The sequence below is a fragment of the Gossypium raimondii genome, chromosome 5, assembly GCF_025698545.1.
Source record: "Gossypium raimondii isolate GPD5lz chromosome 5, ASM2569854v1, whole genome shotgun sequence".
Taxonomy (NCBI): domain Eukaryota; kingdom Viridiplantae; phylum Streptophyta; class Magnoliopsida; order Malvales; family Malvaceae; genus Gossypium; species Gossypium raimondii.
In genome coordinates, this window is record NC_068569.1 from 32,396,885 (window position 1) to 32,423,568 (window position 26,684).

At 35.0% G+C, this 26,684-nt stretch overlaps 2 protein-coding genes across 2 annotated transcripts; one reads left to right on the forward strand and one right to left on the reverse strand.

The window, feature by feature from the left end:
* The first annotated feature begins 12,744 nt into the window (after positions 1–12,744).
* On the forward strand, positions 12,745–17,869 carry LOC105771314 (cullin-3B). The gene is made up of 3 exons (XM_012592736.2): positions 12,745–13,172; positions 14,021–14,193; positions 15,355–17,869. Exons 2-3 carry the CDS (start codon positions 14,033–14,035, stop codon positions 17,390–17,392), a joined length of 2,199 nt encoding a protein of 732 aa, XP_012448190.1. The 5' UTR covers positions 12,745–13,172; positions 14,021–14,032; the 3' UTR covers positions 17,393–17,869.
* Positions 17,870–18,063: 194 nt separating this feature from the next.
* Positions 18,064–21,680, reverse strand: LOC105771315 (probable methyltransferase PMT2). Its single transcript, XM_012592738.2, has 7 exons — positions 21,418–21,680; positions 20,594–21,255; positions 20,274–20,484; positions 19,854–20,148; positions 19,167–19,556; positions 18,805–18,882; positions 18,064–18,537 (listed from the first exon to the last, which is right to left on the reverse strand). The coding sequence occupies exons 2-7, from the start codon at positions 21,236–21,238 to the stop codon at positions 18,306–18,308; spliced, it is 1,851 nt and encodes a 616-aa protein (XP_012448192.1). The 5' UTR covers positions 21,239–21,255; positions 21,418–21,680; the 3' UTR covers positions 18,064–18,305.
* Between the last annotated feature and the right edge of the window lie 5,004 nt (positions 21,681–26,684).

Here is a 26,684-nt window from a genome sequence, read left to right on the forward strand (position 1 = left end):
AAGGCAATGAAACGGTACCGTTTAAGCTCTGTTTCAATGGCCTCAAAACGGTACCGTTTAGTTCTCTGACCCACGCGGTGACCCGACTCGGGGAGGATCCGCGCATTTTCGTTAAATGGTTTATTTGCGCCACTAGTCCCTCGCTTTTATTGTGTGCTACAATCCAGTTCTTTTATTTTTTTAAAAATTTAACCTCTTATTTCATTTTTGTTTCACTTCAGTCCTTCTCATAACGCAGCGTTTCGAGGTGTTAGAATTATTTCCCTTTTAGTCCCTTGTGTCATTCTCGCGTTGTAATTTAGTTCTTGTTATTTATTTTAATTCTGTTTTTGATTTTTTTAATTTTATTTTAATCGCATTTTGACCCGCATTTTATTTAATATTTCTTTTGTTCCTGTTAATTCGATTTTAATTATGATTTAATCCTTTTATTAGTCAGCTTATTAATTAATTTATTGTCATTACTATTATTATTAGCACTATTGTGGTTCTCTTTTTACTTATTTTATATATACTTCGTTTATTATTTATTATTTTTTATTTTTATTTACGTGTCACCTCATTCATTTATTCATTTATTTTTCTTTATAAATAGCCCTTATTTTAAATATATTTGTTGTATGTAATTTATATTTTATATGGCATGCTTTAAATTATTTCATGATTCTAATTTATTTGCTATTATTTATCCATTTTAAAATTTTATATATATAATATGTGCTTATATATATACATCACTTTATATATGTTATTTTAAAATTTTGTTTATTTTCAAATTATTTTAATTCTAATTTTCTCTTTTATAGATTATATTAAACCTTTTATTTATTATCTTAACCTAACTTATAAGGCTAATATTTTAAGTTCTTTATATATTATTTTATTCAAAGTTATTTTACATATTACTTATTTTAAAATTAACCTATACTATTTACCATTGTAATCATCATTATATTGGATTATATTTCTATTTTCCTATTTATGTATACATTACTTTATTATTATTTACTATTATCTTTAAACTAGTTTTATTATACATATATGTATGTACGTAATGTATATATTATTTAATTTTAAACCTTATATTTTTATATACCTATTGATACATATAGATGCTTTACTTATTTTAAATATCCATATATATTTAGTGTATTTCACTTTTTGCATATTAGTATATATTATTACTTACATGAAGTTTTTCACTCCTACATATTCCTTATTTTAAATTAATATATGTATATTGTTTAATGTATTTTGATTTATCTTTTATATAATATGTATCTTGAATGTTGGTGTTGATATTGGAGTAATTGAGATTATTGATACTATGCTTGTTTGTACTTATATTGATTATTTGTTATCCACTAGAGTATGTTATTTACGAATCATCCTTTATGTCATACGAAAAACATTCAATCATGTTATATCCCTTAAAAGATCGCATTTATCAAAATACCGAAATAGTTTTAAATTCCCAAAATATCCGGCATTCAATGATTCTCGAGAAAATAGTGCACTAACTTACTGGGCTTCAATTTTCCTAATTCAATTTGGATGGCCTGGTATCTTTTAAATAAAATCATACGAATCTCAAATAAAGTCCCTCGGGATTTCAAACGTTGGACCCCAACTCACTGGATCCGGTAATTTTGCTACCCCGAATTAAAGATTTTAAATAAAGGCCATGTTCGGTGTTTAGGGATTTCAGGAAATTAAACCCTAACTTATTGTGTTCTAATTTACCGTTTGACCCAAATAATCGGATATTCTTCTCAAAATGCATAGGTTTTAAAAGTCAAGAGATAAACTTAATTTCACGGATTTAAAATGTTACACTCTAACTTACTGAGTGTGACAGTCTATTTCCTTGAAATAAATGAGTTTCATCCTTCGATTCGTTTCATTCAAATTTTCATTTAAAATGATGTATTTTTAAAATCATTTCAAAATTTCCACTCTAAGACATTAAACAATCAATTTGGTACCAATTTTGGGCGTCAAGAGGGTGCTAACCCTTCCTCGTGCGTAACCGACTCCCGAACCTGTTTTCTCAAAATTCGCAGACCTAAAATTATTTTCAAGGTGGTCCGATCGCACCTCAATAAAAGACCGGTGGCAACTCCCATTTTCATTTTCAAAGTCGATCCCCGTTTTTCAAATTAAAAAGCGATTTCGACAAATACGATAAATCAACTTATACCTTCTCAACTTATTCAATTTCTATTCTGCTGAACTTTTTCAATTTCTCTTGTTATAACTTATGCAACAAGAGAATGAAATTTGACTCATTTATAGCCTAAGGTCAAGCAGGATGTACTGTACAAAAAGAGCATCCAGCTGGGTGCTTTTTTCAGTACTTTTGCTGACAATGCATCTTGCTTAAAGTGTTTTTCAACCTATTTCTCCAAAACCATCTTCTCAAAATTATTTTTTCAGAATCTACTGTACAAAAAGAGGATCAAGCTAGGAGCTTTTTTCAGTACTTTTGCTGACAGTGCATCTTACTTGAAGTGTTTTTCAACCTATTTTTTCAGAACCATCTTCTCAAAATTATTTTTTCAAAAACCATAGTACAAAAAGAGCGTCCAGCTGGGAGCTTTTTTCAGTATTTTTGTTGACTGTACAAAAAAAAAGAACAAAATCTATCTCATTAAAAGAATTTTTTCAGAACACATTACTTGCCTATTAAAAAACCCTAAAACCCTAAACCCAAATTTAATTTTTTAAATCCTAAAGCTTAATTTTTTTAAAAACCCTAAACCCTATTTTATTTATTTTTTAAAAAAATCCTAACCCTAACCCTAAACACTAAAACCCTACCCATAAACCATAAGCTTTAACATGCAAATAACCTAAAAACCCTTGAAAAACACGGGCTAAAGCGCTTCCACGTCAGCACGTTTTCTACTGACATAGCAAAAAAGCTCCCTCAAGGATGTGCTTTTTCGAAATTTCCCCTTAAAACACTTTCACGTAGGCACGTTTTGGGTTTTCTGGCCCATTCCGATAAATAATATTTTAATTGACCCATTTCCATAAATAATGTTAGAAATAAACCCTTTTTTAGTAAAATACCCCCATTTCAAGGGTATTAGTACCTATTTTGAAACTTTGAAAACTTTGTAATTTGGTCCTAATTCATTTTCAAATTTAGTAATTGAGCTTTCGTAAGCTCGTTCAAGTCCCGATAAACATCGTGTGACATATTTATGAAATGATGTGATTATGAATGCTTGTAATATGCTGTAAATTTGATTATTAATTTTGTAAATGTTCTGGTATCGACTATAGCATTCTGTAACTCTGACTCGATGAGGGGTGTTACATGGTATCTCTTTTTGAGTGGCTAGGGCTTGAACCAGATGATCAATGGTTGCTTTTTGATTGGTTTGGGGGTTTGGTGATGATGGTAAAGCTATTTCAATTGATGGTTATGTGGACAAGGCATCAGTTAGAACAATGGTATTGAGATTGGTTGCAGATAGATAGGGTGAAGTGGTTACCTGGACAAGTTTTTAAATATGTTGGATCTGGTGTCTTAAGTGTAGTATATTTGTTTTGTATAATTGTATTTTTTGAACAAGCTGGATTAATTATATCTATTAATTACACTATTAGCCTTTGTATATTGTCCTCAATGTTTTTGCATGCAAAGCAAGATAGAAGCAAATAGTGGCTCACTGGTAACCTAATGTTTAACTAATACTAACCGGTATTGCATGGTCGGATCGTAATATGAAAGATAGTTTGTACTAGTAGATGAACCTAAACATGTCTTTAGTCTAATAAGAAATTGTCAAATTGATTAAAAGACTAATATGTTGTCTATCAAGTCCAATTAGGGAGACGTTTTCTCTTGGGCATCAAAGCAGATGACTCCTAAAAGATAGAGATATAGATGTGACAGACTAGACTAACAGTACATTGGGCAAGATCCAAGTAAAATAGATCCTAGATCGTTTATGGATTTATTCAATTGTGACTTCCACAGTGTGATATACCTTAATCCCGAGTGGGTGAATGTCTGTCTATACTTGACTCGTATACTTTGATGTAATTAAAATCATGAGTTTAAATAGATAAGAAATTGAAAGTTGGTGCGTTGGGTATACGACTTCTGCAATATGTAGCATCATTCAAAATAGTGGAATTCATAACCCAACCAATGGGTAAATGAAATTCTCTCATCGACATTGCATGATAGATGAAAAGTAAATATAGCCACGAGTCATTTCTCTTTGTGATAAATGACTTAGTTACTATTTGATAGTAATTGGCTTTTCATGATGGAAGATGTAATGGCTACCATAAGATAAAATAGGATCATATTGGGAGAACGGATTTACCTTAAAGCAATTTAGGTTATCCTATAAGGGTAGCATACTGATGATACAGTCATTGGATGAACACTGATTAAGTAGCTTTCATAATGGTATGTAATTGGGGAGAGTTCAGTCACGATACTATTGTGGAATGAATTCATGACTAAAAGATTTTATAATTAATAGGTGAAAACCTGAAACTTAGTGTGGGTTTGGATGGGCAGTGCGTTTAGTTACGGTTAATGTAAAAACAATAGTGGCAGTGAGATTAGATATTGTATCAATACTATAGTGTGAGATAAAAAGTAAGGTAAACGCACTGCACCGTCCTGTCCATCCAAAAGGGTACTTAATTATAAATTATTTGAGCCCTAATTACATATGTCCAATCAGTCTCTTCGCTAGTTTGTTGAAACCAAATGGATAAAAATTGATGGAAATGATGAAGTTAGAGAAATGGGTCACATTCACAAATGAATGTGTTTTCTCACTAAGTATAAAAATGACTTGAGAATGAAAGGTTTTTGAATTATTATTTAATTAATTAAATAATTAAAGTTCGAAAATGAAATGAAATTATTAGTCATTGTGAATCCGTTGAATATGAAAATTAAATATATGTCCTTATAGATTCTTTTACGGTAAATTTGTTATTACTTTAATAAAATTAAAATTGGGTTGAGAAAATCATTTAATTAGAAAATTAATTTATCTAATTAAATTAATTAAAGGAATAATATTTACTTTAGGAAATAAAAACATGTGTTGGATTGAATTAATTTATAAAGTGACCGTTAAAGTTAACTGCTCCTAATTTTTTCAGTTAAAGTCACGACGTGTCATAACCACGTTGTGACATGTGGTAAAAATTATAATAAATAAAAATTGTAAAAATTATAAAATTTTAATAGTAAATATAAAATTATAAAAATCATAAAAATCATAAAATATATAGAAATATAGAAAAAAATAAATGTTTATAAATTCGTAAGAAAATTATAAAAAATGTAAAGAAATATAAAATTCATAAAAAATTATCGTACTAAAAGAAGCATTTTATAATTTTTCTATAACTTTTATTGATTTTTATTTTTATCATTTTTCACCACACGTCACTGTTGTGTTACAACATGTGATGACTTTAACTAGAAAAAATTGGGGTTATTAACTTTAACGGTTAGCCGTTAAATATAATAGTTAGACGGTATTTTTGATGCATTTTATAATTTTTTATGATTTTTATAAAATTTTACAATTTTTTACATTTTAAAGATTTTTATAATATTTTCTAATTTTTAATATTTTTTATTAAAATTTAATAATTTTTTAAATTTTATTTATTTTTATTTCTTATAATTTTTTTGCTACATGTCACATAGTGGTTGTGACATAAGGTGGCTTTAATTGAAAAAATTTAGAGTCAATTAACTTTAACGGTCAACTGTTAAAATTAACGATCAAAGGGCCTTTTTTATGCATTTTGACAATTCAAGTACCCAATTGAGTGCAAAAAAAAAATAAAGCAGAGGCTTAATTGCTTATTTTAAAAAGTATGAGGGCCTTTTTTTTTATGCATTTTTGAAAGCTTAAGTACCCAATTAAGTGAAAAAAAAAAAACAAAAGCAGGGGCTTAGTTGCTTCTTTTTTTAAAAAAAATTTGAGGGCTTTTTACACTCTTAAACCTTTATTTTATCTATACTATTATTTAAGTTCTTGATTGAGTTGGTGTTACTTTTAATTGGGTCACCAACTCGGTTAAAAAAACTTACGAAAAAGTCCTTCTATAATTAAAATAAGTTATATTATTTGGAGGTATTTTAATCTTTTATTTAAAAACAAAATAAAAATATACATACTCTAAGATTTAAATTGAAATAATTGCATTAGCAAAACCTTTAATTTATCATTCAACTAAAACTTTAGTTTATATTTTTATACATTTTAATTTTATTGCTTATTGGTTTGAGTGGTAAGGAGTCAATGTGTTATAGGTCTTGTGTTCGAATATCTGCGGGAGTGTAGACATTATTTTTTATCTCAATTGGCTGAGAGAGTTTGGTTGGGAGTGGGAGTCTGAGTGAGTGGGTGGTTGTGGATGAGAGAATAGTGGGGACTTGGGATAAGGGAGTTATTTGTTTTTTTTCAAAAAAATTTTATTATCTCTCTCCCCAAAAGAATTTCTAACGTTATTTTCTCTATGACTTCGTTCCATCCAAAAGTTCTTTTCTTTTTCTTTATTTTGCTAAAAATTGTTCTTCCAAAGTAGCGGTTATACGTTCTTTTAACTCTTCGTGTGTTCGAGTACGTGAAGGTAGTGAGTTTTTGCTCGTTCTAGAGGTAACTACTAAGAATTATCTTTATTACTTTACGCTAGTTAGATATTTGGGTTTTGGCAGCAGCAATTCGTAAAGAACGGGACTCTCCTTTCGTAAAATCATAGTCGAAGTCATTCGATGTAGTTGGGTAAGTGTTGAACACTCGAGTTCACCATTGTCAGTTTCGTTAGTTTGGTTTAACCGTGAGTTTAGACTAATTTTAGAAGTTTTGTTGTGTCGATTTTAGGTGCTGGTTGACTAGAGAGTATCTTCGCATCAAAATCATACCAGGTGTGTTCCCAAAACGTAGAAAATCAAGCTTCGGTGAAAGCTGAAAAACCACACTGTCGATTTCACACGGGCGTGTGCCTAGCCGTGTGGTTGGCCGTGTCTTTGACGAATGCATGGCTGTGTGCAAGACACGGCCGTATGGTGGTGTGAGTGTGACCGTGTGGGCCACACAGGTTAGGCCAAGTTTGGCATGTGGGCCACAAGGGCGTGTGGGTTTTGGGTCAGGCCCTGTGGGCCATACGGGTAAGGCTAATCTGGGCGTGTGGACCCACACGGGCATATGGGCCCATAATTTAAAAATTTTTCCTAGGGTCGCATAGTTCGTTTCGATCAACTGTAGGCCTACCGTAGGGTTGGTAAGGGCTAACCAAACCCTAAACTATTTGATTTGATATTCTGATAGTCTGCCTTGTATAGGATATTGATCAGTATATATGTTCTGATTAAGTATATATATATGACAACTGATTATGAGCATGTTATGCATGATATTATTGCATCTGTTATTTCTGTATTTGTGGTTGGGGTGGGTTTTGTTTATCTGGAGGAAGTGATTTGTACGGCGACACTTCACCTATTTTCTGGCAGCGTGACTGCATATTATCTGTAATGTGTCGCATCGACACTATATGGTGTGTAGGGATGGGTGGGTGTCTTTAACCCCACATGGTGTGATAGGATAGTCGGAGATGGTGTGTAGAGGATGGGGGTAGGATTTTGCATATATGTACCGCTTATCTAATTCTGTTATATGTATCAAAAATGGACATAAGTCCGAATCAGTATCTAACTGTATATGAGATTTCTGTATATTTTGCATGTCTATTTCTGTTAGGTTCACACTGAGTTTACGAAAACTCACGTCTATTTATCTGTTCTGTTCAGGTAATCCATAGACTTAGGGGGATCGATATGACGGAGCCTCATGGTGACCACGAGGCCGTAAACTGTTTAAGTTTATGATTTTTATTTTAATTTAAGGATTACTTCTAGAGTTTTGTAACAATTGGACTCTCCGGACTATTTGGTTTACTTTTCGGATTTGAAATTTTTTTTAACATTTTATTTGTGTCGAATATCTAAAACCATGGTTTTTACTAAAACAAAGGTTTTCCAAAATTACGAATTGGATTTTCAAAAATAACGTTTTCTATAACTTTCGCTGTAAATCACGTTTTGGCAAAAAAATTAATTAAATAACGCTTTTGACAATAGATATAAGCGAATATGAGTTATAAAGTTGGAATGATTTATCGTAACGACTTCGTTTTTCAAAATTCTTCTTTGTGACATCTCCGGATTCGACCATAATGTCTAGGCCGGATTGGGGTGTTACGTCTAGGCCAAAATTGTGTTTTAAAAAGAACTAGTTTTTTTCCAAATAATTTGGATAATTTTGAAAAAGTATGTGGTACACAGGGTCTCCGGCGCCTATCCTGTAAGTATTTCTGAACTTAGATAGAATATTCTTAAAACACTATAGTTAGTACTTTCTGAAACTGTACTGAGATAGTTAGAGACTGAAACCTCTGACAATATTTCTAAACTTCTGATAATTTACGCATAAAATATCTGCTAATAAATACTGGAACTGATATATAAAATTTTATAATATAGATAAAATTTGAAATATACAATTCACGCTCGTGGAACTCGCGTTCGTGGTATTCGTTGGCACGGTAGAGGCTGCAGGGGGGACGAGTTAAGTCTTCCTCTTTGGGCAGTATGCCAAACTTAGACACTAGTGAGGCACCAGTTTTGCCTGCTACTGAGACTGGATTTCAAAGTCGTTCGGTTGGAGACGACGCACTGTCTCAAGCCATGTTGAGGGTGTTGAAGAGGGTCATTGGACCCTATTCTGGATCTGGGGGACGTGGGTCGATAACTGAACGACTCCGGTCTAATGGAGCTGAGTTGTTTAGGGGTGTCACTAAAGTCACCCGAGTATTGGTTAGAAGCCACCTAGAGGATTATGAATGATGTCAATTGTACTCTTGAGGAGAAACTTAAGGGTACAATGTATTTGCTTCGTGACGAGGCATATCAGTGGTGGTTATCAGTTGATGAGGGTACTCAGCCGGATCATCTAAATTAAGACTTCTTCAAGACTGCTTTTCAGGGGAAGTATATGGGCGCGAGCTATGTTGATGTTCGTAGACGTGAGTTCATAAATCTCACGCAAGGTGATAGATCTGTGTTCAGGTATGAGACCGAGTTTCTGAGGTTGAGCCGCCACGCTCGAGGCACGATGGCGTTGAGTATAAGAAATGTGTTCACTTTGAGGATGGTCTGAGGGACAGTTTGAGGGTTCTGATAGCTCCGCAGAGGGAATATGAGTTTGTTGTTCTAGTGGATAAGACAAAAATCACCGAAGAGGTTAAACGCGTGGAGTGCCAAAATAGGGACCGAGAGAGTGGCAATAATAAGAGGGATTTGGTGCATTCTAGTTCTGTTCAGAGGTCTATGAAACAGGTCAGGCTTGATGTACCGGTTAGAGTGGGGGTTCTTGTTGCTCCTACTGGGATTCAACCATGTGGAGATTGTGGTAGGCGCCATCCGGGCTAGTGTTAGAGGAGGTTAGGGGCTTGTCTGAGGTGTGGGTCTTTGGAGCATTAGATTCGAGAGTGTCCATAGTAGGCTAATCAGATACAAGCTTCAGGACCAGGTTTTGTACAGCCTCAGAGGGTAGTTCAACAGCCACTTAGGGGCTGTGGACAGTGGCTGCTGAACCGACTAGAGGTGGTAATGGTATAGGCCGAGGATAGAGAGCACCGGGCAGATGTGCTAGTCAGACTGAGGCGAGGCAACCTGTGTTGGCTTATGTCGCTTAACGCCGAGAGGATAGAGATGCTTCTGACATTATCACAGGTATGTTCTTTATTTTGTATGTACCTTATACTACTTTGATAGACATAGGATGTAGCTAGTGTTGTTTTCGAAAACCTGGGGATTTCTATTGAGAGCACTTCTAGTGAGATTAACGTACTGAGTCCGTTGGAGCAGTCTATTCAAGTTAATAGATTTTATAGGAATGTTTCGTTAAAAGTACAAGGGGTTGTATTTCTGGTAAATCTGATGGAGCTTCCGTTTGGAGAGTTCAACTTAGTTCTGGGTATAGACTGGTTAGTTGAGCACTAAGTTAGTTTGAACTACGCGACTAATTGGGTCGTTCTGAGGATTGTGAAAGATAAAGAAGTGGTTGTGATCGGTGAGCATTGAGATTATTTGTCTAATGTGATCTCCGATCTTGTGGCTGAGAAATTTGTTCGAAAATAGTGTGAGGAATTTGTGGCTTTTGTCAGTGTTTCAGTTTTTAGAGACTCTTCTATCGGGGATATCAGAACAATGAGGGATTTTTCAGATATCTTTCTTGATGAGTTACCAAGTTTACCTCCGAATTGAGAAGTTGAGTTCGGCATTGAACTTCTACCAAGTACAGCTCCAGTGTCTATCACTTCATACCGTATGGCACCAAAAGTGCTTACAGAGCTTAAGGGTCAACTTCAAGAGCTTTTGGATTGTGGTTTCATCTGTCCTAGTGTGTCTCCATGGGGGCATCGGTTCTGTTTGTAAAGAAAAAGGATGATATCATGAGGATGTGCATCGACTATCGACAATTGAATAAATATCCACTTCCGATGATCGATGATTTGTTTGATCAGTTCTGAGGGGCTTCAGTGTTATCAAAAATAGATCTTCATTCTGGCTATCATCAGCTTAGAGTTAAGGATGTGGATGTTTATAAGACGGCGTTTAAGACTCAATATGGGCACTACGAGTTCCTAGTTATGCCCTTTGGCCTGACGAAAGCTTCGACAGTATTCATGGATTTGATGAACCGAGTGTTTCAGGTGTATCTAGATTAGTTTATCATAGTCTTCATCGATGATATTCTGGTGTACTCTAAGACTTAGGATGGGCATGATGAGCATCTTAGAGTAGTGCTTCAGATACTTCGAGAGAAACAGCTCTTCGCTAAGTTGAGCAAATGTGAGTTCTGGTTAAGAGAGGTAACTATTCTGGGTCACGTGGTTTCTACTGAGGGGATTCGAGTTGATCCTAGAAAGATTGAGATGGTGCTTGATTGGAAACAACCTAAGAACGTATCTAAGATTCGCAGTTTTCTAGGTCTTGCGGGATATTATCAATGGTTTGTCAGGGGGTTCTCTTTGATTGCAGCTTATTTGACTAAGCTTCTGCGCAAGGGTGTTCCTTTCGTTTGGACTGATGCGTAACAATCGAGCTTCAAGAAGCTCAAGTCTGTTCTAACTGAGGCTCCTATTCTAATACAGCCTGAATCTGGTAAAGCGTTTATGGTGTACAGTGATGCGTTGCACATCAGTTTGGGATGTGTACTGATGCAATATGGTAAGGTTATGGCTTATGCGTCCCTTCAGCTTAAGACACCTGAAGGGAATTATCCGACACATGATCTCGAGTTGGCTGCTGTAGTTTTTGCATTAAAGATTTGGAGGCACTATCTTTATGGTGAGAGGTGTATCATCTACACTGATCACAAGAGCCTTAAATACCTACTTACCCAGAATGAGTTGAATCTTAGACAGCGTCGATGGATTGAGCTGCTCAAAGATTATGACTATACGATAGAGTATCATCCTGGTAAGGCCAATATGGTGGCTGATGCTCTAAGTCATAGAGCGAAGACTGATTTGAAAGCGGTGTTCGCTCGCCTTAGTCTGTTCGATGATGGGGGTTTGTTAGCCGAGTTACAAGTTAAGCCAACTTGGATTGATCAGATTCGGGATAAGCAGTTAAGAGATGAGTCTCTGGGTTTTGCGGTTTCATCAGATTGAGAATGGCTATACTTCAGATTTTAGACTAAATAAGGATGGAGTTTTGTGTTTTCGAGGTCAGATTTGTGTGTCGAATGATCTGATCTGAGACAGTCGATTCTGAGAGAGGCGCATAGTAGCCCTTATGCTATGTATCACGGTGGTAATAAAATGTATCGAGATCTTTGTGAACTGTATTAGTGGCCGAGATTGAAACTAGAGGTAACATATTTTGTTACTCGCTATCTGACGTGTTAGTAAGTTAAGGCTAAGCACCAGTTGCCTTCAGGTTTTCTAAGGCAATGCAATAAGAAAATGAATGCATAACATTGCTCTTATTGCAAGTACTCCACAACAATTTTGTTTCGACTCTTCATTTTCCATTAAGGATACTTGCATTCGATATCAATATCTAACATATATTTGGACTATGGTTATAAGTGTATAATACTTCAAATTAATCTAGCTTATTATCAAGTGAAAAAACAGAGAATTTCACATGATAATAAGCAAAAACAGAGAACAAAGAAAAATGAGAAACAAAAAAACAAGAAGCTGAATATGTTTTTTCACTTGATTTATTTTTCACAAGGGATTGTTTTTTAATTTTCTAAGCAGTTGAAGTTTGAAGATGGTAAAATGGTGGAAGCTTTGTACGAGGAAGCAATCAATTTTTTTGGGTGTTTGGTTAATGAGAAAATGTAAAAAAATCTGATAAAAATTGTTTGATAAAAAAAATGTAAGAAAATATGGTAAAATCGACACTATTATATTAACAGTTGGGGTAACATAAATAAAGATTTACGTGACAAGTTGTGATTAGCTGAATTTTTTACTTATAAATATTTTTATTACATAAATTTTTATGACCAATATTTTTTGAAGGGCAAAATACACTAACAATCACTTAACTTTCAACTTAATCACTTAACTTTTAAAAAATAATAAATCCATTTTAGTAATTATTTTTCCTTACAAACTAACGAAAAGTTGGCCTGGCATTTAACCGGCCACATTGGATTGCTTATTGTCATTTAATCTGGTCTAATTTAAGAACCCTAGCTAGGCAGTAGAAGAAGAGAACAAGAAGAAGAAGAAAAGGAGGAGAAATGGAGATGCCCACCGTGATTCTGGTGTGGGCAGTAGAAGAGAAAGCAGAAGAGAACGCCCGGGCAGCAGCCATAACAATTAACAATAACAATGGAGGAGGCAAGTGAAGAAAAGAAAGGAGGCGATGGCAGAAACAAAGAAGGGACCAATTTGCTAAGACCTCCAACCTTCTCGGGACTCTCAAACGGCAGACTCAAATGCGTTGAAACAGGCCACGAGATGGTCGTCAAAGACAAGGATTCCTATGCCCACAGAAAACGTTGTCGTCCAGGCCTTATCGACTTTGCTTTGTCTCACTCTAAGCCCCCTCTCAACATGTTCAAACAAGACCTCCTTTCCCGGTAAATGAACTAACAAAAACCCAATGCCTTCCTCTTTCTTTTATTACCTTAATTGAATTAACTTTTTTTTTCTTAACCAATTCTCTTGTTGTTAATTATTTTATGCTAAATGAAGAATGGGTAAACTTGTAGCTAAACTAAGCTATTTTGTGATGACCCAGAATCAAATAAGTCGAAAAAAAATATGTTTTGGGTTAGAAATTGGAAATTTTCTCAAATATTTTCAAGCTGAAAATAAAGGGTTTTGGGGGAGTTACAGTATCCTCTAGAAATCTATATGTTTTGTTGGGTACTTAAATTGGGTTTATGTTTTGAGTGTTTCAAATTTTCATTATAGGGGTGAATCTATGGGTTTAAGCTTATCTGGAAATAGATTGAATTTATTTGATAGATGGTTTTTCTTGCTTCAGTATGGTGGTAAGTTAACTGACCAGATGACGAAAAGTGAGTATATGAATCTTTTATAATCAAAATTAAAGTTGACCAATATGCATGTCACTTCCAATAATTGCTTTTACCAGCTTCTTTTGCTGCTTTGTCAACGTTCACCGATCATTCAATTCTCCTATTCATCAACGTCACACTTTTTCTTTCATTTCTTTTCGTCTTTAATTAATATTATCTGTCTTTTCTTCTTTCATTTTATTTTCGTCTAATAAATAAATTTGAGCTTTCTGTGCTGTTTAATATTCAAATCTCTCCTTCTTTAATTCTATATCTCTAATAATCGTAACTTAAATCTCCACTCCCGCCCTATACATAGTGCTTTCTTTTTCCTTTTAATCGGACGATTTTATGGATCTTTGATCCGTCCTCTGTTTTCTTGTTTTCGGGCGGCTTTTTTTTAGATCGGGAACGACATGAGTAATCAAAAGAAAAGGATCTTCCAAATAGAAGCATTCAAGAACCGGGTCGTGGTGGATCCGAAATATGCAGAAAAGACCTGGAAAATTCTCGAACATGCAATCCATGAGATTTACAACCATAACGCTAGTGGCCTCAGTTTTGAAGAGCTTTACAGGTTTCCAATTTTTTTTCTTTTTAATTTATGTACTTTTTGATTATTTGTTGTTGCCTAGTATGTTATGTTAATTTCCAAATTTTCGACCCTAGAATTTAGTATTATTATTTTGGTTACGTCGGTTACTGCTATTAATTTGATGCAGGCATCTAGATTTTTTCTGGAAATATTTATATGTTTAGATTATTGAAATCTTTTTCTTAAATTCATGAATTTGCGGATGCAACACCAATTAGGGAAAGGATAAAAGATCCTTGTACTGCTTGAGATGAACAGTGATGGCATAGAAAGTTTGTATAAATTTGTTATTGATATGGAGTTTTGGTTTGAAGGGGTCTTAAGGTAGTCTTTTCTTTTATGCTTCTTGAGCCTTGATGGTTTTATGATTCAGAAGTTACCTTTCTGCTGTTGAGAGTGTTCTAAAGGAATTGGCATTTCCTACTGGAATAATGGTGTTGTCTAGAATTGGAATTATCGTATAGTATGTTTCTATTATGAAAGATGTGCTAAGGAGAGGACTTCTTCATCATTATGGGTGGGAATGATTTCTTCATTTTACAGAGACAAGAAAGCTATCCAAAATTATCTCTAAAACCCTAAAAGCGCTGCCTCCACCACCACCCTATCCCAAAAGAAAATAATAGAACTCTTAGATGGGTGAAGAAGAAAGCTTCTTATCCTGCTTGCGGTGAAACCAATGAAATGGTTTATCATCAATTCACTATTGATATGGAATTTTGAGTTGTAATTGGCTGAGTCTTCCGTTGATAATTTATCCTTTTTCCTACCTCAACCTCACTAGCAAGAAAGTTTGTATTTGAATTATTATAAATCATCATTTTCTTTTATTGTTTGCTTTTGGATAATTGCATTTTGCCTTCAACATCTGATGTGCCTCGTGTATTTCACTCAGCTTAGAGGATCCAAACCTAGTTGAGCCTTGAAGCTCAGTTTTGTTACTTTCGTATCACTTTCTTTTAGTTATCTCTTTATAAAGGAAGTTTGTATCTATGCTAAAAGTCTTAAAAGTTTGCTAATGCCTGATGATTATGTGCTTACCAAAGTTCCCTCTCATAGCAATCTTAGCTAACCGCATTTCACATGCATTGCTCAAGTTTTAGATCTTTTCTTTACGGTATTGGCTTTTTGACATGAATTCAGGAATGCATACAATATGGTTTTGCACAAATTTGGTGAGAAGCTGTACTCAGGACTCGTTACAACTATGACTGCACACCTCAAAGAAATATCAAAATCTATAGAGGCTGCTCAAGGTGATTTATTTCTCGAAGAGCTGAACAGGAAATGGAATGACCATAACAAGGCCTTGCAAATGATTCGAGACATATTGATGTACATGGACAGGACTTATATTCCAAATACCCATAAAACCCCTGTCCATGAGCTGGGACTTAGCTTGTGGAGGGATAACATTATACATTCTGGCAAAATTCAGTCGAGGCTTCTGAGCACACTTCTTGAACTGGTGCATAGAGAGCGAACTGGGGAAGTTATAGACCGGGGGCTGATGAGGAACATAGTCAAGATGCTTATGGATTTGGGTTCTTCTGTTTACCAGGAGGATTTTGAGAAGCCATTTCTTGAGGTTTCTGCTGAGTTTTACAGGCGTGAATCTCAGAAATTTATTGAGTGCTATGATTGTGGGGACTATCTAAAGAAAGCAGAGATACGTCTAAATGAAGAAATTGAGAGAGTTACCCACTACTTGGATGCCAAGAGTGAAGGCAAGATAACTAATGTGGTGGAGAAGGAAATGATTGCTAACCACATGATGAGATTAGTCCACATGGAGAACTCCGGCTTGGTAAATATGCTTCTTAATGACAAGCATGGTGACTTGGGTAGAATGTACAATTTATTTAGAAGAGTTCCTAATGGTCTTGCAATGATACGAGATGTGATGACATCACACCTTAGAGAAACGGGTAAACAACTAGTTACTGATGCAGAAAGGTTGAAAGATCCTGTGGAGTATGTCCAACGGCTCTTGGATGAAAAGGAAAAATATGATGGTATCATTAGCCTAGCATTTAGCAATGACAAGACATTCCAGAACGCTCTCAACTCCTCATTTGAATATTTCATTAATTTGAATTCTCGTTCCCCTGAGTTCATTTCATTATTTGTGGATGATAAGCTTCGTAAAGGTTTGAAAGGAGTCAGTGAGGAGGATGTGGAGATAATTCTTGACAAAGTTATGATGATCTTCTGCTATCTGCAGGAGAAGGATGTGTTTGAGAAATACTATAAGCAGCACCTAGCTAAGCGGCTTTTGTCAGGCAAAACTGTATCTGATGATGCAGAAAGAAGTCTGATAGTCAAGCTTAAGACAGCATGTGGATATCAATATACTTCAAAGTTAGAAGGCATGCTTACAGACATGAAGACCTCCCAAGACACAATGCAAGGGTTTTGCTCTAGCCACCCTGAGCTCACAGATGGCCCTACCCTAGTTGTTCAGGTTCTAACAACGGGGTCTTGGCCCACTCAGCCTAGTATTACTTGCCACCTACCCTTTGAGATGTCAGCATTGTGTGAGAAGTTTCGGTCATATTATCTTGGAATCCATACTGGTCGAAGATTATCCTGGCAAACTAACATGGGGACAGCAGATATAAAAGCAATTTTTGGGAAGGGTCAGAAGCATGAGTTAAATGTTTCAACTTACCAAATGTGTATATTGATGCTTTTTAATAATGCTGATAGGCTTAGCTACAAGGAAATTGAACAAGTCACAGCGATTCCTGCTTCAGACTTGAAAAGATGCTTGCAATCAATGGCATGTGTGAAGGGAAAGAATGTTCTTAGGAAAGAACCTATGAGTAAAGATATTGGCGAGGATGATTCATTTTTTGTTAATGAAAAGTTTGCAAGCAAATTTTACAAGGTGAAGGTAGGAACTGTGGTTGCACAAAAGGAGTCAGAACCTGAAAAGCAGGAGACCCGACAAAGAGTGGAGGAGGACAGGAAGCCGCAGATTGAAGCTGCAGTAGTTAGGATCATGAAGTCAAGGAAGGTGCTAGATCACAACAATATAATAGCTGAGGTTACAAAACAGTTGCAGTCACGGTTCCTTGCGAACCCAACGGAGATAAAGAAACGGATAGAGTCTCTAATCGAGCGGGAATTCTTGGAAAGGGACAATAGTGATAGGAAAATGTATAGGTATCTAGCCTAAAGACTTGGCTCCAATAGATCCCTTGTTCCTTTCTGAAAGGTTAGCCTTGACAAGTGAAATGGTAAGGCAGGATAGATCCCTTGTTCCTTTCCGAAAGGTTAGCATTGACAAATGAAATGGCAAGGCAGAAATTGTTTTACATACGCTATGGAAGCTCCATTTTGTTTGAATGGATACCAAGTGGATTCAGCAGTCCAACCAAGCTATTCGAAGTTCGGTGTTAGTATCGGGGATGGGGATATATCTTACACGGGTATGGTTAGATTTTTTATAAGTAATTGTATTTGAAAGATTCTTGGAGGTCATATCCCATACGTTTGCAAACACATGATCATCTCTCACTCTATTCAAGTACTTTTCAGCTCCACTAAACGCAAGGTTTCCTCAAGGCTACCAAAGCCTAAACAAGCATTAAAAAGATTTGAAATCCCCGAACTTGGTTTCTAGCCTAAATATACAATGGTGAGAGATTTAGTAGATTCATTTGACCCTTTTCTTTTTGCCTCTTCCAACAACCATATTCGGAAATCTCTTTTTACTTGCATTCTTGTTCCTTTGCGTATTTAGTTACATTAAGTCCACACAATATTTACAGCAGAATGACCCAAGTCTCAGCTAGTCAAATCCATAACATCCAACATTTCCTGTGACAGGATTTGAATATGCAAACCTTAAAACAAAAAATAAGATTAATTCAATCATCATTAAACTTTGGAAGCATAGTTTATAGCTATCTGTTCATAAATTAATACAAATGAATACAGACTGATCCTTAGTTCACCTAATCCTGTGACCCACCAAAACAATCCTGCTGGCAAAAATTTTCAGGCTGGAAATTCATCAATTGATGTCAAACTCATATAATCCACAAACTCAGTTCATGCCACGGTTTAAGCTTGTCGCCGTCTGCTGTTTACTGTGCAGATGTCGTGTTTCCCCCAACGGTCCAATATTGCTTAACAGCAACCAATACTTTCTCAGGAACCAAGGGACCGTCTTCATGGTCTACCATCTTAGTGTCCCACCTCATTCCTGCTGTTATCTTCTTCACTTTAATTAGAACATCAACTTCATCACGGAATATAACCGCACCTTCTGGACGCAGAATTCGGTCCATCTCCAATAAAATGTCTTCCAAATTACATCTGCAAACATTCCATTTAAACATCTAAGTCCTAGATGTAATAAATCGAAAGCCAAGTAGCTCTAGCAATGGTAAGAGCATGCCAAAGAATAGGTAATGATCGTGTTTAACATAGGGGTATTCACACAATTGAAGCACACATCTAAAAGTAAACCTACCTACTTGCACCCATTAATGCACTAGTTCTAGTAAAAGAACAACATAAATTGTTGTATATATTACAATGATAAAAAGTAAAAGGAATGCACATTTAACTAGGTATACTTACTTGTCCTTGTACAAACTGAATAGACCATGTGCATGAATGAGATCATACGTCCTTGGGTATGTGGAGAAAGCCTCACACCTGAACCAGTGAAAGACGAACAAAATAAACAAATCATACAAATTATAAGCAATCATATTATGAGAGCCCCAAGGAGTAGGTCCTGTGCTAGTTTCTTATACCACAATCATAGCCAGGCAAATCAAAAATATTAAGCAGTAGATTAAACTCTAGTTTAAGCTAGAAATATGTTCTTTAAGTTTCAACTTGGTTATACTTGTAGGCAGGCAACACTAGATATCAGAACTTTGCACGAACTTGGGATTTTACTTCAATCTTTGATAAGAGTCCTACGAGGCACTTACCAGTCATGATAGATGCCAATTAATCCTCGCTCATATATGACACCCAGGGTATCTTTCTCTGCTATGGTAGGCATCACATTCATAACCCACAATTTGGGAGAGTTGAGAGCTGCAGCAAATCCTCCCAATCCAGCATTCATATCCAAAATATTACGATACCTCCCAGAGTCAATAAGTCTATTGATTTTCTTATATGCATTGACATGTTTCTTCCATATGTTATTGTCCTCTTCATATGTCTCAACTGAAATTCCAGGAACACTTCCACTAGCAATTCTAGGAGGGACAGCAAATAGCCTCTCTGGGAATGGCTTCAATTCCCCACCAGCAACTTCACCCGAACTACTAACATCAGGGTATGGAGTAACGCACACATCCATTTTCTTGTACCTAGCCAACATCACAAGAGAAGATGATTAAGTAAAATGCAGGATCCAAGTCCTGATACGTGATTTGCAGGTTCCAGCTTTAATTGTTAGCAATATTGAGTCAGTTTCTATCACAATTAGAATATGAACTATGATATGCATGAATAGGTGTGATGTTCATTGGCGTCCGAACTTTAAACACTGCCAAAGCAGAGGCAAATTTTTCACAGCAATTCTACTAATTCCAAAAGTTTCTTACTAGTGACTCTAATAAGATATGAGTTGCAAATTCTAAAGAAGTCTCAAACACAACTCATACCAGACATCGTTAGCCTCTTCAGCCTTGCAGAATTTGGCTTGAGAATCATCTTCTCTACCACGACAAGACTCATCATTGACTCTCTTTTGCCAAATGGCAATTTCACCCTTCTCATGCTTCTTCTCCCAGCAAAGGAGTTTGGCAACATCCTCAATCTTTTGCTGTTCCTCCTCAAGCTCCTCCTTGGGACGCTGCCATGCTTTGTAATTGTTCCTCCAATTGATTGGTGGACCAGAAAGTACCCAGTAGCCACCTGGTCTAAGAACACGATCAACCTCCTTCAAATACATGCCATCTGCAATTTAGACAAATCCATAATCAGTCATCAATCACTTAACATCTACTACGACAAATCGTCACTAAAACAACACCTCAAAGGACAAATCTCAAAGGAACACTCAGTTTGAGCATATGACTCACCATTTGCTCCCCATGGAATCAAGCAACGAGAACAATGAGCCATATCAAAAGCTCTGGATGGATATGGCATTTTTATGGTCCCAAGAACACCAATAACAGCAGGAACACCTCTTTCAAGGGCAAACTGAACCTGTGCTTCATGTGAATCTCTTGGTGCAAACGACATGGTAAGGACGTTTCTACTCCACAAGTATGCCCCCCAACTCGCAACCTATACAAAGGAACCAATTTTTAAGATTTATACACCTAAAACAGATCCTCAAAGCTACAAATCAATAGATCAACTGAAAAAATTTGAAGAACATGACAGTATGACATACCCCACAACCGGTATCAAGTGCAGTCCTTACAGTCCCGTTCGTAATCGGGATCACAGCAGCAAGCTGATCAATATACTTATCCGCGCCTTGTGGGAACTGCGTTCCTCCACCAGGGAACCTGAATACATTACCCTCATATTGGATCCAGTTCTGAATAGCCTTCTCTACCGTCAAGGCCTTATAGGGAGCATTAGCATAAGGCACATAGTCCCTACTCTTAGGCCAAGGAAACGGGGTCACGTATCCTGTAGGTGCCGGGACAAGACAATGCAACTTCTCTTCCTCCCTGGGACAATGCCTCTCCCGATAGATCATGTTGTCCCTGGGGAAAGTCATGGCACGCTTTTGATCTTGGCAAGGCGTGTAATCAACGTAACGAGGAGGGCAGGGCTGAAAAGACTTGATCTTTTCAGATTCACCGACGTTCCCCACTTCGCCGGCGTGATGGGTTTCGAAGTTCAACGACGGGATGATGTTACAATCGGCGCCGTGTTTGGTTATCTCTAAAGCTATGCTATCCCCTTTGCCGAAACCACTTCGTTGCCATGCTCCTAATATGTAGAAAAAACAACATAATCCAAAAACGATAAATATCTGAACCCAACTCCTTGTTCTACCATCCGGTGAATTCGGTTTCAGTGCCATTTTTTAAAAATAGTAACCTGCAAAATCATAAGGATCCAATGATGGGGAACAAAGATCAGTGGACTTAAACTAGCTAAGAGCTGATTTGAGTAAAAATTGAAAAAAAAAAGAATCTTTAAATCAGAAGGAAAAATATAAACCCATGATGGAAGGAAGGAAAGAAGTGTCAGATGAGTTACCAATCGCATGAATAGATGAAATCAGTGGGTGAAGATCTCAAAGAAAAGAGAATTAAATGATGGAAGGGAGATTTTCAGAGCTTGGGAGGGAAGGGAAGGGAGAGACGTGTCAATAAAACACTGAAAGGTTTTTAAGAAAAAAAAAACCCTGCTCTCCTCCAAAAGAAATCTTCGATTATATTAAAGTCGAAGAAGAACGATCACCATGGAAACAAGGTTTAAAGGGAAAAGGGTTTTAATTATATAAATAGGGGGGCGGGGGGGATTGATTGGGATAAAAGAATCCCAAATTTCGACTTTATCTTTTGTCTTTCAATTTGTCGTGAATCCTATCTTTGGGTTTATAAATACAATCCAAGAAACACAGAGATCTCGCTTTACCTTTAATCTTCCTTATGTTTTAGTTTAAATATAATGTCAGTCCCTGTATTCTTCAACCTTTTACAATTTAGTTTCTATTAACCCATTTCAAGATATATATAATCATTATTTGAATTGAAAACCAAACTCCAATCCATAATATTACTAATAGGTGCATATGGTATTTTAAAAGAAATTTATAAACCGACTAATAGTAGTAAAAATATAAGTGATTAAAGTTCAAAAAATTACAGGGACTGAGAGAACATTTAGGCCTTATATTTTGGTGTTATCAAAAAAGCAAAGACCGTGTTAAATTAAAACGGGGTGCGTCATGCGCATAGAGAGCAAAGGGGGACCCACGCGCTTAGGAATTGACAGGGAAAAAAAGAAAAAAAAGGTGAAGGGGTGGGTCCCATGCCCCCATTAACGAGGCGGTGATGCACAGCAACAAATGGTGGTGGATGTAAATATCTGTATTATATTCCTACGGAAAGCTATTGAACATTTGGTTGGTTGAAGGCCTTTTTTTCCATTTTTAACACACATAACCGAGTGAAGGTAGCATAAGTACAAGGGGTTAGAAGTGTTATTATCCCTTTTAACCAGGACGGCCAAAATCCTGCCTCTCTCTCCCCTTATTTTCTTTAATACCATGTCGGTGTTTTTAGAAAAGAAATATCAAATTATTTTATTAATTTGTGATTTTTTAAAGAAATAATGACTAATTTTCAATCAATTTTTCAATAATGACTAATTTTCAATCAATTTTTCAATTTTTCAAAGGAAATATTAACCCTTTATTATTAAATAACTAATTTTTAATCAATTTTTCAATAATGACAACAATTTAATGTAGATATAAATATATAAAAGTTGAAAAATTAAGTATCAACTTCTTTTCAAAATCAAAGATAACATATAATTGATGTAAAATTAGAATTTTCAAATCCTAAAATGAAATTGTTTAAAAGATGGTGCCTATCCAAAACATTTGAAAACTCTCTAAAAAACCACATTATCCTTTTGAAGATAATGAATGAGGTATGGTTAAGCAGTTATTATCAAACTCTCTCACACCCTATTTAATCCCCCAAACTCAAAAAATTCCATAAGTAGTTACCCTAAATATACAAAGTTATTTAATTTTGCATTATAAAATTAAGGACCACTAATAAATAAATATTTTAGCATTCTCCCGCTGACCCCAATCTCATAACAATATCATAATATATTTAACCGAGTAATTCTTCGATGTATTACAATGCAAATTTTCTTCTCCTAAATAAACTCACAAATGTGGGAAGTTACTTTATGGACAAACCTCTAACGCTTGTTTTAGGTCTAAACAAAATGTTTATTTTCTCTGCTCAAAACACACAACCAGACTGAGAAAACAAACTAAACTAAATATTACTTATAGTGACAATTCTAAGAGTAATCACATTTCAAAGACATGATCTTTAAACAACTTTGGTGGCACGCCTTTTTTTCATATGATCAACTACCATCACCATTGCATTTATGTGCTCAATAAGATCTTCCAAGGATTTAATGTGATCCTTAATTGCTAAGTTACTTAATATCGAGGTGTTTACTTCGACTTCCACTTTTAATCATTGTGTTCAGCTTGATATGAATTATCGAGATAGAGGACTAAAATGAATAAAATGGAAAATAACATGAATTGTCTTGATATGTGTTATAAACTTTTGGGTAGAAATATGTTGCATGACATGAAATATATGCAATTTGATGATGAAATGAATTATGGTTATGAATATGATCAAGAAATTATATATGTACTGAATTACAAATGAAATTGAACATTGGTACCCTATTAACTAGTTAGGCTAACTCGGATATAGTTGGCACGTTGTATGATTGGATTGTGTACGGGTTTATGCGCTTATACGTCAGGATGCACTTTGTGTGCCAGTATGCGCTTCATGCGCCAATATGTACTGTATGTGCCAATTTTCCCTTACTTCGGTTTATTCGATGATGCAATTTGGTGCCAGTTTATTATGTTGATTGGACGATCTGTGCATCTGTTCGAGTCCAAGTCAAGTTACTAGGGGTTATAAATTGTAAATTTGATATTTGATGTTGAAAATGAAATTGGTAATGTTGTGGAATTGATTGCATATATGTATATGGATTATGAATTGAGAAAATCATGTAATCTATCATGCAAATTAGTTGAAAACAAGCCCTGGGGGCCAAGATGAGTGTGAATGAGTCAATAGACTCTAGAAAAAGGTATTTGAATAATTCGTAAACGGTTAAATGGTGTAAAATAAAATTGGGATTAGATGTCGTAATGTCAAGGTTATGAATGTTTGAAATATGCAATGGTATTGATAGATAAAAGGCTTTATGATAGGTTTTGGTATATGTATACTTTCATCTGGAAATGGTTATGTAATTGTGTTGCAATTTGGGAATATGTATTAGTAGACATTTAGATTATGTGCATTGTTATCTTATGTTATACTATCTTGAATCATGAAAGTACCACTAAGCCTTATCGCTCAACGTATAGTTTGTTTATTTCGTCTGCAAGTATAAGTATTCTCGAAGTCCTGGGAAGATGAAGTCAACATCCAAGCAGCAACAACCGACTCAACCTAAGTTTGTATAGCTCTTTCATTATGTCAATGGCATGTACCTAGGAATATTTTGTCAAATGTTAAGAATGGTAAAAATGGTTGTATATAAGTTGTGATTATAAGAAATTGATTTTGGTCATGATTAGAAATGTTACTAATGGTTTGATAGATATGTTTTGAACATGTTTTGATTATGTGGAATGGTTGGTTGAGGCCAACTAATGTTAAGAATGATAGGTTGGAACAAGGGAAAAATGGGAAATTTGTGGTCTACTATGGAAGTCGCGACATCAGGCCATCTCGTCGCGATGTCCTCTATTTTTTTTTTGGAAACTTTATAAATTGGTCCTCAGGTTGGGAAGCTTGGCTACTGTCTTCAAAGTCACGACACCAAGCCTTGGAACTCACGACATCCACCTGAGATGTTTTGAAAGCATTGAAGTTTGGTCCTTATTCAACCTTGGGACGTTATTGAGCTTTCGTAAGCTAGTATTTAACTTGAAGATGATTATTTATTGTGTTTTATGCATGTAATACCCGTATATGAATGTTTAAATTGGAATATAGTTGACCGTAGTTACTCCAGCAACATATCTGACATCCTATAGCTCGAATCCGGGGATCAGATTGAGTATAAGATGTTACAATACATGATTGCATAACTTCACAACTTAAAAATTATACAATATTGTAAATTGTAATTGAAGTCGTTCACCTTATATGATCACATATATTTAATATATCACAACTTAATGTATATGCATTTCATAAGTTAGATGTGGTGACTAGTCTAAATTACTTATAACATATATAATCATATGACATCATAACTCAATGTTATACAATATTGCATTTAATATGAAATATAAAGATTTTTTTTTTGCAAACTTTAAAATATAAAAGAAAATTTTGCAATTTCAAACCGTGATTGCCAAACTGGATGGCACGACATTAAGAAATTTTTATTTATTACTGCCTTCGTTCATGTTGGCTTAACACCACGACTTTCTCGACCAGCTATTAATCACCACATCTAGTCGTCGTGACTTTGAATTCAATTTTTACTTAAAAAATGAACATTTTATTTTTTAATAGAAATATTAAACATTTAAAATTTAAAATTAAAATTTTTAAAAACACTTCTTCAAAAATTAATAAAAAAATAACTCTTAATTAGATTCATAAAACACTTTTCAAAAGCTTAGTTAGATTGATAGAAAGCAATGCCCATAAATAATAAGATGAAAGAGCCTGCAATGTTGGTGGTTCCATTGTTTCAAAAGCTACACTTAGACCCCATAAACTAACTCTTGTTATGTGGAAGATTTGTTAACCTTTGATGGATAAATAGTGTAGTGGAAGAGGGAAGTAATGTATGCTTTATTTTATATATGATACCTTATCATATTTCAAAGACATTAGTTCATGTATATTTTAAAGTTACCCAAATAAATGAACATATTTTGCATGGATTTTCTTTCTAATATCAATTATAATTGATCAGTTCTTGTATTGTAATTTCTAATCATATATAACAACTAATTTAATTATTTATAAAATAATAGTAAACTTGAGATGCAGATGGGAAGGGAGAGAAGGCTGGCCAGTTGTATGTGATGCCGACACACAGTAGCCTAAGATGCTGATTATTCATGGCTTAAATAATAAACAATAATAATGTCAAAGGTTGATTCAGTAATTGGCCCCATGCAACTATTCTTTTATGACATTCACTTTCAACATTTGGCCCAGCACCTTTGAAACTTTCAACGTGTTATTATGTGCCTCACACACCATCCTACTCGTTTTTCCCCCCTTTTCTGGTAAATTAATGTACAATAAAAGTTGGGCTAAAATTTCAAAGAAGTCCTTTAAAAATAATTAAAATATCAGAAAAGTGCATTCAGTTAAAGCCCTTTGAACCATGATTCGCATTCATTTGAGTCTCTTAAATTCATTTTTTCATTGAAGCTCTTGATGTGCCGTTAAGTGCTAACATGGCAGTTAATGTGGCAAGCTGACATGGTGCCTAACATGGAAAATTGATGACATGACTTCTAACATGGTAAGTTGACGTGAACAATAATGACGTCGAAGACTTAATTGATTTTTTTAATTATTTTACGAGGGCTTATTTGATTTTTTTATTATTTTGTGAAAACTTAATTGATCATTTGATCATCCTATTTTTTTAAATAATATTAAAATGTTATAATTTTAAAATATTAAAACATAATTAAATATTATAAGTTTTAACAAAATATTATAACTTATTAAATTAAAAAACTACAAATA

Bases quoted from the DNA above. Each gene is read 5' to 3' on its own strand.
- LOC105771314 (XM_012592736.2), top strand. From the start codon at position 14,033: ATGAGTAATCAAAAGAAAAGGATCTTCCAAATAGAAGCATTCAAGAAC. The intron at 14,194-15,354 runs GTTTCCAATTTT...ACATGAATTCAG, and splicing joins AGTTTTGAAGAGCTTTACAG to GAATGCATACAATATGGTTT.
- LOC105771315 (XM_012592738.2), bottom strand. From the start codon at position 21,238: ATGGCACTGAAACCGAATTCACCGGATGGTAGAACAAGGAGTTGGGTT. The intron at 19,557-19,853 runs GTATGAGTTGTG...GATGTTGGCTAG, and splicing joins GAAGAGGCTAACGATGTCTG to GTACAAGAAAATGGATGTGT. The intron at 18,538-18,804 runs GTAAGTATACCT...GAATGTTTGCAG, and splicing joins TTCAGTTTGTACAAGGACAA to ATGTAATTTGGAAGACATTT.